Here is a 16653-nt window from a genome sequence, read left to right on the forward strand (position 1 = left end):
GGTGTCGCTCCGCCCCGCCGCCGCAGAACTTCGGTCACCACCACGCGCCGCCCCTCGCCGACCCCGCCACCTTGCCGGCCGCGCCTCGCCACCGGAGCGCCACCGCCGCACCTCTCCGTCGCCCCGCGCGCCCCACCGCCCCGGCAAGCTCCTCCGGCCCCCCCTCCGAGCTCCAGCCACCTCGGGCTCTGACTCCGGCCGGCCATCCTCGTCGCACGCGCCGCCAGCTACAGTGGATCCAGATCTGGAGAAATCTCTCGGTTGACTTTTTCATCCCCGAACCCTAATTTTTTGCAAACTTTGGCATGCCATAACTCTGCATGTGTAGCTCCGATTTACGCGTGTAGCATATCAAAATGTTCGCCTCGACGAGTACATCATTTCTTCTCATTGCATCATTTTCATTTGAGCTCATCTTGATGCCCTAAATGCTGTTGGAAGAGGGCTATGTGATGAATTTGTCAGATCTGTTTCAGCAAATGGCATTTTGTCATTTTTGCCATGATTAATGTGTGCATGCTATGATCCTGAGCTCTACATGTGTTTTGTTATATGTCATGCCATCTTTACAGGGGTGCTTACCATGTACTTTTTGTGATATTTGTGGTGACTAGCACAAGCATGCAAAGTAGCGTAATCGGTAACGTTGTTTTCAGGGACTTATAATTTCACCAAGTCTTTGTTCTGTTTTTGTCGTTATGCCATATGTTCATGTTGTTTCCTAGTGATCCGTGCGTCTTTTGAGGATGATCAGTAAGGATGTTTTGTTAACATTGTGGTGCTCTATCCATCCATGTCTTTGTTTGCATTTATGGATCACCGTATCTTGAGTCAATCGAGCTCTACTTTTGCTATAAATTGAATCCTAGCAGATTGCTGACATGTTTAGCGATTTTGCCGAGGATGTTGCTATTGATCCGGGCATGCTATGATGTTGTTTTTGCCATGTCTAGCTTCTATGCCATGTATTCTTGATGAGTGTATGCTTAGTTTGTCATGCAATGCTCTGTAGTGAGTGCATCGAGCTCGTAAACATGCCTACTCGTTAACTGTTTTGCATGCTCCAGTTTTTCGCAAAGTCTGAATCTGTTTATGTTTTTGCCGTGTTCACATGCTTGCAATTGTATTTTTTGATCCCTTTTGGCTCAAGGTCACTAAGGGACTTTTGTTAAGTGCTTTGAGTAGCTTCATTCCATGCCTTGCTTTGCCATGTTAAGTTCCTGTAACATGTAGTTTTTATGCTCTAAAGTGTGCTTCCTGATGATAAATTCCAGACTTGTGTTAATTTCACCAAGTCTGAAACCTGTTATCATTTGCACTTTTTCCATGCTTGTTTGAACCTGTTAATGGATGAATTAGCTGTAGCTCAGTGTCCATCTTTTGTCAAGCTTCATGAGTGGATCCCTGCCATGTATTTTGTTGTCATGTTTCAGTGTTGTAGCATATTTATCTTGATGCATTTAGTTGGTCACTTGCTGATTATCGCAGACCGGTGCCATATTTGTTTTGCTTGCCATTTCCAAACCGTGCATCCGATTCCGGTGATTTTTATATCGATTTCAACCGAAATCACCTCACCTTTCCAGTGGCACTCTTGGATTTCCATGTTGAGGCCAGGTTCAATCATTCCTTGTCAAATCTTGCATATGCATCACATACCGCATCCCGCATATCATACCATGTTTGCATCATGTTGTTTGAGCATTGCATGTGGTTGATTGTGTTCCGTTTGCTTCTTGTTCTTGTTTGGGTAGAGCCGGGAGACGAGTTCGTGAACGAGGAGCCCATTGAGTTTGCTTACGAGGATCAAGTCAACTCTGACAACTTTGCAGGCAAGATGATCATATCCTCGAAATCACTTCTATCTTTGCTTGCTAGATGCTCGCTCTTTTGCTATGCCTATGCTATGATGCCTACCACTTGCTTATCATGCCTCCCTAATTGCCATGTCAAACCTCTAACCCACCATGTCCTAGCAAACCGTTGTTTGGCTATGTTACCGCTTTGCTCAGCCCCTCTTATAGCGTTGCTAGTTGCAGGTGAAGATTGGAGATCGTTCCTTGTTGGAACATTGTTTATTGTTGGGATATCATTATATTATCTTGTTATCTTAAATGCACCTATATACTTGGTAAAGGATGGAAGGCTCGGCCTTATGCCTAGTGTTTTGTTCCACTTTTGCCGCACTAGTTTCCGTCATATCGGTGTTATGTTCCCGGATTTTGCGTTCCTTACGCGGTTGGGTTATAATGGGAACCCCTTGACAGTTCGCCTTGAATAAAACTCTTCCAGCAATGCCCAACTTTGGTTTTACCATTCGCCACCTAGCCTCTTTTTCCCTTGGGTTCCGCGGACTCAAGGGTCATCTTTATTTAAACCCCCGGGCCAGTGCTCCTCTGAGTGTTGGTCCAACCTGTCAGCTGCCGGTGGCCACCAGGGGCAACTCTGGGCTGGCCTACCGGAACCTTGGACAATCCGGTGTGCCCTGAGAACGAGATATGTGCAGTTCCTATCGGGATTTGTCGGCACATTCGGGCGGTGTTGCTGGTTTAGTTTTACCATTGTCGAGGATGTCTTGTAACCGGGATGCCGAGCCTAATCGGAATGTCTCGGGAGAAGGAATATCCTTTGTTGACCGTGAGAGCTTGTGATGGGCTAAGTTGGGACTCCCCTGCAGGGATTTGAACTTTCGAAAGTCGTGCCCGCGGTTATGGGCAGATGGGAATTTGTTAATGTCCAGTTGTAGATAACCATGAAACTTAACTTAATTAAAATGAATCAATCGCGTGTGTAACCGTGATGGTCTCTTCTCGGCGGAGTCTGGGAAGTGAACACGGTGTTGGAGTAATGCTTGACGTAGGTTGTTCTAGGATCACTTCTTGATCATAGTTGTTCGACCGTTCTTTTGCCTTCTCTTCTCGCTCTTTTTTGCGAACAGGTTAGCCACCATATATGCTAGTCGCTTGCTGTAGCTCCACATATTACCTTGCCTTTACCTATAAGCTTAAATAGTCTTGATCGCGAGGGTGCGAGATTGCTGAGTCCCCGTGACTCATAGATTACTTCCAAACCAGATGCAGGGACCGATGATACCGTTCCAGACGATGCGCTTGAGCTCAAGTGGGAGTTAGATGAAGACTCTCGTCGTTACTATGTGTCTTTCCCAGATGATCAGTAGTGGTGCCCAGTTGGGGCGATCGGGGTCTTTGTCGCATGTGGGGGTTAATCTTTATTTTGGTACCGTAGTCGGACCATGAGTGTATTGGATGATTGTAATGTTATTCTTGTATTTGTGTGACGTGGCGAGTGTAAGCCAACTATGTATCCTTTTCCCCTTTTATTTATTTACATGGGTTGTTGTGAAGATTACCTTACTTGCGACATTGCTTTCAATGTGGTTATGCCTCTAAGTTGTGCTTCGACACGTAGGAGATATAGCCGCATCGAGGGCGTTACAAGTTGGTAATCAGAGCCTTCCCCGACCTTAGGAGCCCCCTGCTTGATCGAATCGTTGGCGTTGTTGAGTCTAGAAAAATCTTTTGAGTCATTTAGGAATTATATATCGGAGAGTTAGGAATTCTTTTTACTTCCCAGTCCCTTCATCGCTCTGGTAAGGCATCCTGGCATAGAGTTTTGACTCTTCTCTTCTCAAATTTCACTAAAAAAATTTTAGGATCACGCGGGTATCTTGGAATCGTTCCGATCGATTTGTGACGAGAACATTGTTCTTGGTGCCTTCTGTCATTTAGGGGTTGTGGCAGTGTCCCGGGGAGTTGAGCTCCGAGGTGTTGTCGTCACAATTTTATCATTGAGATTCTGGAATACCTGAGTTTCGCCGACATCGAAAATATCTTTTATGCAGTTGTTGGTGAGATAACCTCGACGCCACCCAGTACTGGGGCGGGAGTTCGGGAGTATTGCCATAACTTGTATAACGGATGCTTTTCGAAGGTTGAGGTAGATGATTTCCGAAGGTTTCTCGGTTATGTGTTGAAGGATGGATACAGTTGGATGTAGGACTTGCTAGATTTGGGTGAGATATTATGCTTCCCCTCTATCCCCAACACCTGATTGCATAACCGGAAAGGTTCGGGAGTTTCATAGGTGGGAATTCTTGTAGCTCTAGTTTTTCTTTCGCGGATATTTGGTTTGGGATTGGGTAATCCTCACCAAGTATTCGTTCTTGTCCGTACCTTGTTGGTTTTATTCTTCTACCTCAATTCTAAGTGGCTTCACAATTTATGGAAATGTGACCATTTCAATTGGAATGCATTCGTTCATTTGGTTCGGATGTGAAGACTTTATGTTGCAATTTCAACCCGTTTGATTCAGCTTCAATATTTGTCTGTCAAGTTGCTAACGGATGTCAACCTCTTCAGGATGGCTCCTCCAACGCGCACGACTCCGAATCCTGATCCGCCACCACCACCTCCACCTCCGGAGGCATGGCAAGCTGTGATGGCCGCTACCAATGCAAACACGCAGCTGATCAAGCAACTTCTTCAAGAGCGCAACCAAGGGAACCAGGGCCATGGCAACAATCAGAATCAGTTTGCTACACTCAACCAGTTCCTTGCTAACCAACTAAATGCATCAAGATAAATATGCTACAGCACTCAAACATGACAACAAAATACATGGCAGGGATCCACTCATGAAGCTTGACAAAAGATGAACACTGAGCTACGGCTAATTCATCCATTAACAGGTTCAAACAAGCATGGAAAAAGTGCAAATGATAACAGGTTTCAGACTTGGTGAAATTAACACAAGTCTGGAATTTATCATCAGGAAGCACACCTTAGAGCATGAAAACTACATGCTACAGGAACTTAACATGGCAAAGCAAGGCATGGCATGAAGCTACTCAAAGCACTTAACAAAAGTCCCTTAGTGACCTTGAGCCAAAAGGGATCATAAAATACAATTGCAAGCATGTGAACATGCCAAAAACATAAACAGATTCAGACTTAGCGAAAAACTGGAGCATGCAAAATAGTTAACGAGTAGGCATGTTTACGAGCTCGATGCACTCACTATAAAGCATTGCATGACAAACTAAGCATACACTCATCAACAATACATGGCATAGAAGCTAGACATGGCAAGAACAACATCATAGCATGCCCGGATCAATAGCAACATCCTCGGCAAAATCGCTAAACATGTCAACAATCTGCCAGGATTCACTTTATAGCAAAAGTAGAGCTCAATTGACTCAAGCTAGGGTGCTCCATAAATGCAAACAAAGACATGGATGGATAGAGCACCATAATGCTAACAAAACATCCTTACTGATCATCCTCAAAACAGGCACGGATCACTAGGAAACAACATAAACATATGGCCTAACGACAAAAACAGAACAAGGACTTATTGAAATTCTAAGTCCCTGAAAACAGCGTTACCGATTACGCTACTTTGCAAGCTTGTGCTAGTCACCACAAATATCACAAAAAAATACATGGCAAGCACCCCTATAAAGATGGCATGGCATATAACAAAACACATGTAGAGCTCAGGATCATAGCATGCACATATTAATCATGGCAAAAATGACAAAATGCCATTTGCTGAAACAGATCTGACAAATTCATCACATAGCCCTCTTCCAATAGCATTTCGGGCATCAAGATGAGCTCAAATGAAAATGTTGCAATGAGATGAAATGATGTACTCATCGAGACGAACATTTTGATATGCTACACGCGTAAATCGGAGCTACGGATGCGGAGTTATGGCATTGCCAAAGTTTGCAAAAAATTAGGGTTCAGGGATGAAAAAGTCAACCGAGAGATTTCTTCAGATCTGGATCCACTGTAGCTGGCGGCGTGCGTGACGAGGATGGCCGGCCGGATTCGGAGCCCGAGGTGGCCGGAGCTCGGAGGGGGGCCGGAGGAGCTTGCCGGGGCGGCGGGGGGCGCCGGCGACGGAGATGTGCGGTGGTGGCACTCCGGTGGCGAGGCGCAGCCGGGCAAGGCGGTGAGGTTGGCGAGGGGCGACGCGCGATGGCGACCGGAGTTCTGCGGCGGCGGGAGCGACGCCGGCGGGCGGAGGTGCGGCGAGGTCAGAGCTCGCCGGCTCGGGCGAGGAAGGAGACAGGCGGCGGTGGGCGCCGGTTGGGCCGCGGGGGCCCCGAGCGGGCTCGGCGAGCCGCGGGCGCGGGGTGGCGGCGCCTGCCACGTGGCGGGCTACGAGTGGCGGCGGCGATCTGTCCAGCGCCGGCGGTATGTCCGGCGGCCGGCGGACGTGTCCGGCCGCGCGGAGAGGAGCGGGGCTAGGGTTAGGGGTGGAATGACCCGAAAATTTCGGGGGAGATGCTATTTTATAGGTAGGAGGAGGTAGGAGGCTCCAAATTGAGCACGGTTTGCGGCCACGCGATCGTGATCGAACGCTCTAGATGATGGAAGGGTTTTTGGTGGGTTTTCGGCCAAATTGAAAGGGTGTTGGGCTGCAACACAAACGAGGCCTTTTCGGTCCCTCGGTTAACCGTTGGAGTATCAAACGAAGTCCAAATGGCACGAAACTTGACAGGCGGTCTACCGGTAGTAAACCAAGACCGCATGACAAGTCTCGGTCCAATCCGGAAATATTTAACCCCCACACACGAAAAGAGGTAGAAAGGGACACCGGGTGACATAGGAACGCCGGAATGCAAAACGGACAACGGGGAAAATGCTCGGATGCATGAGACGAACATGTATGCAAATGCAATGCACATGATGACATGATATGAGATTCATGACAAAGACAAAAACACACACGAGACAAAAACCCGACACCGATGAAATAAAATAATTTAGCGCCGGAAACGGCAAGAGTTGGGATACATATAAGGTAAATTATATCTGGGGTCTTACAAAAAAGTTTGGCGGAACCTAGATACATAGTACAATTAGAGCTTGCTATTAGTGCTAGAAATCTCGTTAGTAGTAGTATTCCGGTGAAAAGTACAATTAATAGTGCCGAAGTTAGATTTACAAGCGTTTGCGTTTGGTGGAAGGTTGCGGCGTTTGGCGGAATGTTGTTTGTTTAAGTTAATAGAGGCGGACATATGCGGTATAGGGTTGGATGGCCGGTTTTTGCATCAATGTCCATAGACAGGTTCCTCGGTCCATGGATGTGCACTTTACGGGTCAGCATTGAAGATGCCCTAACAAGATCAAAGCATTTGAGTGTGACTTCAACTTAACTTTTCTTTTAGACCAGTTTGAACAACTGACCAGAAAGAAGGCAGAATATGTGTGAATCAGATCCTGTTGCTGGTTATGTAGAAGCTATTGTTTTCGACCAGGACAAGAGTCAAACTTTTGAATTTTTGACTACCAATGTCTTTACATATATTTCTACTGTAATAACTGAAATCCTATGTGTGATTCTTTTTTCCTCAAAAATTGTTTTCACATTATACAAGGCGTTTAAGGTTTCAGACATAAACTAATTTTAAAAAATAGTGTTCAACGTTATACTTTGAAGATCATGTTAGTTCCTAAAATGACAACTTAATAGGACTAGAGGGAGTAGGTGTCAAAATCAGTTCAAGCAACATTTGGGAACCCTAGCTAGCTCAATGACATCATGCAATTGATGTCACTAAAAAAACACAACCGACCAACTATTTTGTTGAATGAAGGTAGTACCATCAAAGAGATTGGTCTACTAAGGACGAAATAGCATGGGAATCACTTCAGCAATAGCCACAAAGGACGAGTTTATAGAAACACAATGTTTTTTTTTCTAATCTAAGCACTCTGAAAAAAATCTTCACAAATGTGCCCAAACCCGGGGTGGGTTGCCACTACTGAAATGCACTAAGCTCTGACAGTGACCACGTCAACAACAAAATTCAAAAAACATCAATATTTGCCACAAGTCATTGAGACGCTGGAAATCAAGATAATTAAGGGATGTCTTCATAACGCTGTAGAAACACATGTTTCCTTTATAGTAGAATCTATCACAAAAACATGATAGTTGCGGCAAACTTGTGGGCACAATTGGCAGATGATTTTTCCTGCTACCATGCGATGCACCAAACTCCAAGAACTATTTTATTTTATTTTATTTTTTGCATGGAGAACGGCAAGAAAAATTGCCACTACATTTCTTATAAACGCTCATATAAAGTAATCACCTTGTTATTTATCACCATAGATATGTCATAGTCCAGAAGCATATCATGCAATGCTCATGAAGACCTTTACACATGAGGTCCAGAGCACACCTAGCCTATTTATCTACCCCTTGAGTTATTGCCTCGTACGAAAAAAGCAGTCACCTCCATCCACACATATAAACGGGTGTAGCAAAAAAAGGTGCAAAATTCTGGCATACATTACATAAGATATACTCCCTCCGTTTCTAAATACTTGTCTTTTTAGACATTTCAAATGACTACTACATACGGATGTATGTAGACATATTTTAAAGTGCAGATTCACTCATTTTGCTCCGTATATAGTCACTTGTTGAAATGCCTAGAAAGACAAGTATTTAGGAACGGAGGGGTATATAATATTAGCCTTGCAACAGAGAGACTAGGTGAGGTGAAATTAGGTGACCAGCGACTAGTGACCGTACCAGTGATCCCTAATAACTCATCGAACTAAGCGGCGGGCTCCCCGTAGAATCAAGTTGAGAGAGAGCAGCCTCCACCGCCTCCTTCATCTGGAAGCGGTCCATCTCATCTACCTGAAAAAAGGAAATTGATCGAGTCAGTCAGGGCTGCTAATATTGTCTCCAGAATAAGTAAGCTCCGCAGCAAATATTATGTTTAGGGCACATCTAGATGTGCTCTAGTTATTGCACATCTAAATGAGTGAATCAAGCATAAAGAGAAAAAAAAATCCATACGAATCTTAACGTAAGATCAATGATATAGGACCTAGATGTGCAATACTTATGCACATCTAGATGTGCTTTAGCAAAATCTCATCCGGATTGAAAACTACTACTACTACAGATAATACAGCACGGGGATTAGCTTAAAGCATGTGGCGCTCGTGCTCAATATACTAGTACAACAAAAGAATCGTCCGCAAAAAAAAATTCAAACGTGACGTGTGGAAGAGAAGCATTTTCACTTGTAGTACAAAAGGAGAAATAAAAAAAATCTGAGGATAGATGCAGACAGGAGGAAGCATCTTCTTGCACTGAGCACGTGCAAATCGATCTCCAGGGCTCCCCCTAGGCCCCGACCACGTGATGTTGATGCTTCCGCGTTTCTCTCGAGATCAATTGGCATCCAAAGCACGTGGCGATTGATATGTCCCCATCGTGCTCAAGCTGAGCGATGGCCTCCACGCCGCCCGTGTGCTTATTGATTGCCATGTGATTGATTGGTTATGTTGCGCGACGCCCATCCAGCGGCAAATCGAGCGTGGCCAAAATATGGATCGAGGAGATGCCGGGATGGGAAAGCGATATTATCTTTTTCTGGAGCCTTTTGAGTTTCTTGCGACTTGCGAGTGATGTGGCGTTGATCGCCGCAAATGGAACAGAGGAACAACCTTTCCGATGCAACAAAACTGTGGACTTGACCTTAAAAGCGGAAACTAAAAGTGCCTACGATGGTAAAAGTCAAATCCAGTCAACCAACTAGTAAAAAGAAGGGGTATGTGACGTCAGCACGGCCCGCGTCATCTTATCATCAATTCAATCATCAATCAAGGGATCTAACGGAAGCAGAAACAGAGCCATCGGATCGGATAGAATCGTGGGAAAGAACTGTTGCTCATGAATTGTGGAGGGCGGCGGCGACGTACCTCGACGAAGAGGGTCTGCATGAGGCAGCCGGAGACGGAGGTGATGTTGGCGGTGATGACCCTGAGGCGGAGCTCCTCGAGCGCGCGGCACACCTTGGTCATGGCGTCGCGCTGCTTGCTGCACGTCACGCTCACCACCAGCACCTTCTCGCTCACCTCCGACACGCGCAGCTCCAGGACCTCCACGGGCGGCGAGGCCACCGCCGCCGCCGCGGCGAGCAGCGCGTCGTTCATGGACGAGACCGAGAGAGCGCGCTTCACCTTCTTCCTCTGCGCCGAGGAGACCTGGTCCACGGAGAGGCCGCCGTCGTAGTCATCCTCCGCGCCGGTGGCGGACTCGAGCGCGGACACCTCCGCTTCCATCTGCCGCTCCTCTGCGTGCAGCTGCTGGATGTACTCGATCGCGTCCTTGATGATCGAGGCCTTGTCCATCTGCAACGACGAGGGACTGGCCGTTAAAACCGTCTCTCCGGCGATGAAGATGCTGCTGTGTTTCGGCAATGCCGGCTGAGATGCTTGCGCTCACCTTGGTGATGTTGGGCACGACGCTCCGGAGCGTGTAGAGCTTCTCATTGAGCTTGCGGCGGCGGTCGCGTTCCATCAGTATGTTCTTGTTCGCCCCAGTACCGCTCATCCCCATCCCCGCCCCTGGCATGGCCGCCCCCATCGGCGTCGAGGACGAGTGGGAACCGTCCGGCGAGCTGGAGTCGTAGTACGAGATGGCGTCTTCGGTCGCCCCGACGAAGATGCTGCAACCAAGTACCATGAATTCAATCACCCTCGCCTACAAAATCCCTCAACAATGGCGATGGATGGCCGGAAGGCGGGAGCAAGGCGTACGTACCTGTCAACGAGCTCCTCCGACTCGAGGTAGCGCTGCGTCTCCCAGTAGTATGCGAAGTTCTCGCCCATGTCCGGGTCCATGACTTCTTTCTTTCTTCTCCCCTCTGGTTCGTCGCTGGCTGCTGCTCTTCTCTGTTCTGTTGCTCTGTCGCTCTTTCTCCAGGTGCTCCTCACTTGTGTCTTCGAGCCCTTATATATAAGCGCGGGCTCACATGTGTGGCTGGCTGGCGGGCCCCGCGCACGGGACAAGGACGCGCTGGCCTGTGGTCTCCGTCTCCGCGTAACGACCAGGCGAAAAACGTGGAGAAATTCGAGGCGGACACGCACGCCACTCTCTTTCACGCGCAGAGCACTCTCTCGCGGACACAACGTGCGGGATTATTAATTAGTTTTGGCTAATCTAGCACATGGAGCATTGATGATAACTCGATTTACTACTAGTAGGAGTAGTAGTCTACTACCACACGTGCCTTGTTAGCTCAAACCCAACCCAACGATATCCGTTTTTCCTTTTTCCTTTTGGTTGACAAAAAGTGAGGCACCCTGCAAAAAAAAAGACAAAAAGTGAGGCTTTTTCCAAGGACATTACCTAAAACTAAAGACGATCCTAATTCCTACACATACTAAAAGCACATATTCTATGAACATGAATGTTTGGGTTTACTACTGGTGCTACCACGTGTTATAATTTATAATGTCTTCTTTGGTTCACAAGGTAGAAATATCATAAGCCTGGTCATAGTGGGGAGTAACTTAGACTAGTGTCATATGCATGACACTAGTCTAAGTTACTATCTTCATAGTGCAAAGTAACATAAAAGTAGTGTCATAGATGGGTTTATTTATTAGCTTGTAGACTCATCCTTTCTCGGGAAGCGCTATGTTACAGTAACATATTATGTTACTCTAAACACCTCTCTCCTCATTAAATACATGCCACATAAGCAAAAAAATTCTTGAAGTGCGCTATGTTACTACCTAAGTTACTCCCACTATGACTAGCCTAAGAATAGAAAAATTATGGGAAGTCGGGTCGCATGTATCTCAATTCTTGTATGAAAATAAATGGCATTCAATGCATAGAATAGGAAATTTTCCAGGCTAATGTCTTTTTTTAAATGTGAAGGTTTTATTCCTATTCTACAGAGAAATAGGAATCATTTCTACAAACCAAAGGTCTTTGAAGAGATTTTTTTTTTCTTTCAAAATCCTATCATATAGAATTCCTACAAACCAAAGAGGACTAAACATGTGCGTACAATCATTAGTATGTCTAGAGAGAGGTGAATAGAATACATGAATGACTCTTTTCTTATTTTTTTGTATGTCTAGAGAGAGATGAATAGAATACATGAATGACTGTTTTCTTACTTTTAAGCAGTGGTGGAGCTACAAAGAATTTGTTGTCCGGGCCATGCTAAAGGAGAACACATAAATTTTCAAAATCTAAACCATACTTCTTGAATAGGTTTTAGTGATAAGTTTTCTAAGAGAAAAAAAAGTCTGAACCATACTTCTTCAATAGACTTTACTCATAACTTAAAAAAAATTGAATCATACAAGTTACATACTTCAGTTGTCAGTACTTGCAGTTGCAGTTGCTCATCATTGGCTTCCCACTGCTAGTTGCCTGTACCCTGCAGCATGACCATGGAATGGGGGATGGCTCACCCGGTGGCTTGTCGCTGCAACTTATTATGACTGGCTGCCCCATCAACGCTCAGTGGCCACTGGTCGCTGGACCTTTACTGCTGAATCAGGAGCATATAGAGGCAAGTCATGCAGTTTTGGGTTTGTGGCCTTTGCTGATGGTATGTCGTGGACTAAACTTATGCACACAAATATGGTTTTTTGCCCTTGGGCCAGACGGGCTACAACCATGTTTTGCCCTCGTGTAGTTTCACGAGTGCTTTAAGGTTTTGGTAACTTTAACCTTTCCTACGATAGCTCAGGAACATCCAACACAAGCAAGTCTACAAGAGTATAACAACGAAAGACACCGAAAGACACCAATTTGCATATATAAAAAGTAAAGGTTAGGAGCACGCAAACACAGGGAGGCTAGACAAAGATTTTTCATATGGTTGGGATAGTTGGCTTTATCATACTCCACATTGATGAAGGATTCAAACCACGAAGGTTCTAGGGTCACTTAATTAAAATTGCAGTTGCAAGATCCACGAAGGAGCATCCAACCTATGTCATCGTGGCATACAACCGGAAACCTGGACGGCCCAGCGAGGGCAGAGGGGACGCCAGCGGCGCCCTCGGTGACCACGGGTCCTCTGCCGGGGGAAAGGTCGCGGTCGCCACCCCGGCAGAGGGCCTACCTCCGGGTGTTGCCTTGCTCCCCGCGACTCGGGGAGGGGCCTTGCTCCTGACCCCTTCCGCGCAGCCCCCAGCGGGCTTCTCCTGTCGGGGCAGGCATCGCCATGCCGAAGCCACCGTTCGGTGTCGTAGCCTGGTTCATCTGTGACTCATGGTTAGTGTAAGCTTGCTCCTGAGGGATTAGGGGTACCATGTATCTGTTGTCGATGGCGCGGTTGGCGGGGCTCTCCAGCGGCTCTTGGAAGGCTTCAGCTCCTAATGCCTCCTCCTCCGAACCTGGCCTAGGAAACGAGCCAAGGTCGTCCTCCGGCGTGTACTCGTGGTACATCATGCGGGGCACGTAGGCTTCCAGGGTTGTCACCCCAAATACCTCGCCGTAGTGCCCCACGCTCCACGTCGCCCGACCCAGCGCGACGTCCTGGGGGTGGTAGCGCGACGCCTCGCTGGGGCCATGGGGGGCAACGCTCGTGCCCATGCTCATCAGAGGCGGCGCGGGAGCGACGGGGCCCCCGGCGCTGCCGGCCGTCCTGGTGTTGGTGAAGCCCCCGGGCGCACCCGTGGGCACGCAGTTGCGGCATGGCCCGTCATGAGGTCCAGTAGCGGCTCGGGAAGGAACCAGATAGCAGAAAGGCGTCACTCCTAACGCCGCTGCATCCAGCAGCTCAGTGACACGTTCTAGTAGTGCGTCGTGTCCGCTCTCCATCAGTCGTCACCGCAGCAATTCCCGCTCCACCGTGAGCGCGGCCCGCATGTTCGCCTGCTCCCACCGGGTGTGTGGCGCCGTTGTCGCGGTGTGGCTTGCGGCCCTTGCAGCGGCCCGCTCTTGTCATGGAGTGAGGGTGGATGACGCCTGGCCGCGCCGCCCACGCCCCGCAGCGTTAGGCAGTGCTTGCGTCGTCTGGACCACGGGTCGAGGTCTTCATGGGCGTGTGGCGCCGCCCGGGATGGCCAGGCTGCCCATCGGTCGGAGTCGGCCCTTGGGTCGCCAGACATCGGGGCCATGGAGCGTTGACGGTTCGATTGGTGGGGAAGAGTCTCCGGCGCACCCCTACCTGGCGCGCCAAATGTTGGATCAGGGGTTCTGGCAAACCCTTGAGGTTCGAACACTAGGGTGCGCGCGAAGGCTTTCTCCCTATCGATCCACGCCCAAGCTCTCTAAGATCTCGCAGATGAACTCAATGAACTCACAACACAGAAAGACACAACATTTATACTGGTTCGGGCCACTGTTGTGGTGTAATTCCCTACTACAGTGTGGTGGTGGTGGGTTGCCTCTTGGGCTGATGAAGAACAGTTACAAGGGGAAGAACCGCCTCCTGAGGTTGAGGTGTTCTTGTGCTCGGCGAACTTGTGTGTGGCCTTGGTGGGGTGGATCTGGTCCAAGATCCTCTCCCCTCTCTATGGTGGTGGCTAGTACTATTTATAGAGGCCCTGGTCCTCTCCCTAAATATTGAGCGGGAAGGGAGCCAACAATGGCCAATTCGAAAGGGGATAGCTAGTACAAGCTATCCTCACAAAAGGTGGTATTCGCTTGCAAAAGGCTCTGGTGATGACGTCGTCTTGGGCTCCATGGTGACCTCCGCCTTGCCGTCCTTCTGGTCCTGGTCTTGTTGCACCAATATGAAAACCTTTGCTTGATGCCTCGGTACTCCGCGCATGCGCTTGCCCCCTTAGCACCAAAGAGGAAACAAGGACGCTCGCGCGCTGGCGCCCGCCTGGTCTCGATCGTCATGCCTCACGTCATGAGGACCTCGCGAGGTTTAGCTTGCCTTGATATCTCCGCCCCTCGTGATCCTGCCTAGCGAGGCCGCTCTTGAGGAAGTCTTGCGTCGCCCCCCTCGCGAGGCTTGGCCCCTCGCGAGGGTCTTGAATGTCTTGTTGATGAAGATGGGCCGTACAAACCTGCCAGCACAGCCACGCCGTGGGCCGTAGGCAGGCAAGTCTGGGGACCCCCGTTCCCAGGACGCCGACACCCGTAGAAGAAAATACAAGGCGAAAGAGGCAGTGATTACATTTGGCCCACAAGGGGAACATGTTTCCCTATCGAAACTACGAGGCTTCTTTGAGAGAAGCTCCGGTTTTGTAAGAGGTTTGTAATATACCTTGGCCCAAATTGGACAATGTGTTTACCATGACATAATGTTCCATAAGGTGACACCATGCCAACTTTCATGACTCACTAGTAAGTTTTGGATTTACGGGGATTTAGAAACCGAGATTCCAAATGTTTGAGGACGAGCCAGGACGCCGGTACGGTTGTAATTTGTTCCCATTCCTGGCATGGGACCTAAACATGCACCCAATGACACATGTATAATTTTTCTAGCCATTTTTGTGAATTGTAGCATGTATTTGTAGTTCAGTTTTGAATTATGGACATTAAATGCCTAGGAAACTCAATTAGTGTATAAAAAGGCCAAATGAATCCTGAATAAGTTTAAATTTCAGCACAGATATCCTGTCGATCCATGTTGCCCGTAGAAGAAGGCGAAAAGAGGCAATGATTATCGTTTCGCCCGCAAGGGGGACACGTTTCCCTATTAAAACCACGAGGCTTCTGCACCGCCAGAACCCAAACCCCACGGATCGTACGTCTGCACTGTTGGATGCTCCCACATCGAACGACAATCCTCAGCGCTTTTGATAGCACATGCAGTATATGGTAAGCACTGTGTGCATGCGTCGTGCTAGCTCACACTTCCTTCTGTACTAAGTTTTCTGTATTAATCTTGTTATATATCCAAACAGGCTACCGTTTCCCGCCACTCCTCTCATCGGTTTCCCGCCTCTTCTCCCATCATTTTCCCGCTACCAGTGTCAGTGCCCATTGAAGGCTAGGCAGCGACACACTGGCCATGTAAATATAGCACACAGTTTCTAAAAGCACAAATGCGTGTGATAGGAGGGAGTAGGTCCCATAGGGTGACCAGCATAAAACGCCTTAAAGGCAAGGATGCAATTCCTATCAGCAAGGTGCGGCTTCCCATCCGCTATCCTAATCGAATAGAACACAGAAGTTAAGCATGCTTGGGCTGGAGTAGTCCAAGGATGGGTGACCCGGTGGGAGGTTGCATATCTCAAGCTTCATTTAAATTCTATGACACGGTCATTATAGAGATAAAGAGATAAATATCTCTATAGTGACCTGTCATGGTGATTATATAAACCTTGGGATCCTTGCTTTGCTAATTTGTAGACTATGTTTTATTGATTATTTTTTGCTCTAAAAAAATTAAAGAATGATTGACTCTATAGTGACCTGTCATGGCGATTATATAAAACTTTTTCAGGTCGCATGCAGGGTATAGGGGGCAGTGTGTTCTGATTGAGCATGTCTCCCTTGTGCGGTTTATAGACACTGCACATATCTGTTGGCTCCCCGAGGTATATATATTATCCTTTACTGACAATGAGGGGGCCCACACAATCTATCCCTTTGACCCAACAACGACAAGGGTTTGACCATGATAGTTTCCTATTGCTATGTGTGCCATGTTAGACCAAATAAAGTTTGAGCGCATGCGTTGGACGACACTCCCCCCCCCCCCCCCCCGCCGCCTCGAAGTTGGGAAATCGACATCGTACATATTGAACCAGGCTTGGGGTCGGGTATGGTGTTCGGTTTGTAATGTAGTTGGCGGCCCATCGAAGTTGTGCATTCGAGATTTAAACACATCACACACCGCCTTACCCATACATATTTTCGGGCCGCATGCAC

At 47.8% G+C, this 16653-nt stretch overlaps 1 protein-coding gene across 1 annotated transcript; it reads right to left on the reverse strand.

Moving 5' to 3' along the window:
• Positions 1-8035: 8035 nt before the first annotated feature.
• LOC119354848 (transcription factor bHLH35-like) lies at positions 8036-10767 on the reverse strand. The gene is made up of 4 exons (XM_037621597.1): positions 10609-10767; positions 10291-10513; positions 9765-10196; positions 8036-8691 (listed from the first exon to the last, which is right to left on the reverse strand). Exons 1-4 carry the CDS (start codon positions 10686-10688, stop codon positions 8590-8592), a joined length of 837 nt encoding a protein of 278 aa, XP_037477494.1. The 5' UTR covers positions 10689-10767; the 3' UTR covers positions 8036-8589.
• Between the last annotated feature and the right edge of the window lie 5886 nt (positions 10768-16653).

Source organism: Triticum dicoccoides, chromosome 2A (assembly GCF_002162155.2).
Source record: "Triticum dicoccoides isolate Atlit2015 ecotype Zavitan chromosome 2A, WEW_v2.0, whole genome shotgun sequence".
In the NCBI taxonomy this organism is placed as follows: Eukaryota; Viridiplantae; Streptophyta; class Magnoliopsida; order Poales; family Poaceae; genus Triticum; species Triticum dicoccoides.

Bases quoted from the DNA above. Each gene is read 5' to 3' on its own strand.
- LOC119354848 (XM_037621597.1), bottom strand. From the start codon at position 10,688: ATGGACCCGGACATGGGCGAGAACTTCGCATACTACTGGGAGACGCAG. The intron at 10,197-10,290 runs GTGAGCGCAAGC...TCGTCGTTGCAG, and splicing joins TCGTGCCCAACATCACCAAG to ATGGACAAGGCCTCGATCAT. The intron at 8,692-9,764 runs GTACGTCGCCGC...TCCTTTTTTCAG, and splicing joins TGCAGACCCTCTTCGTCGAG to GTAGATGAGATGGACCGCTT.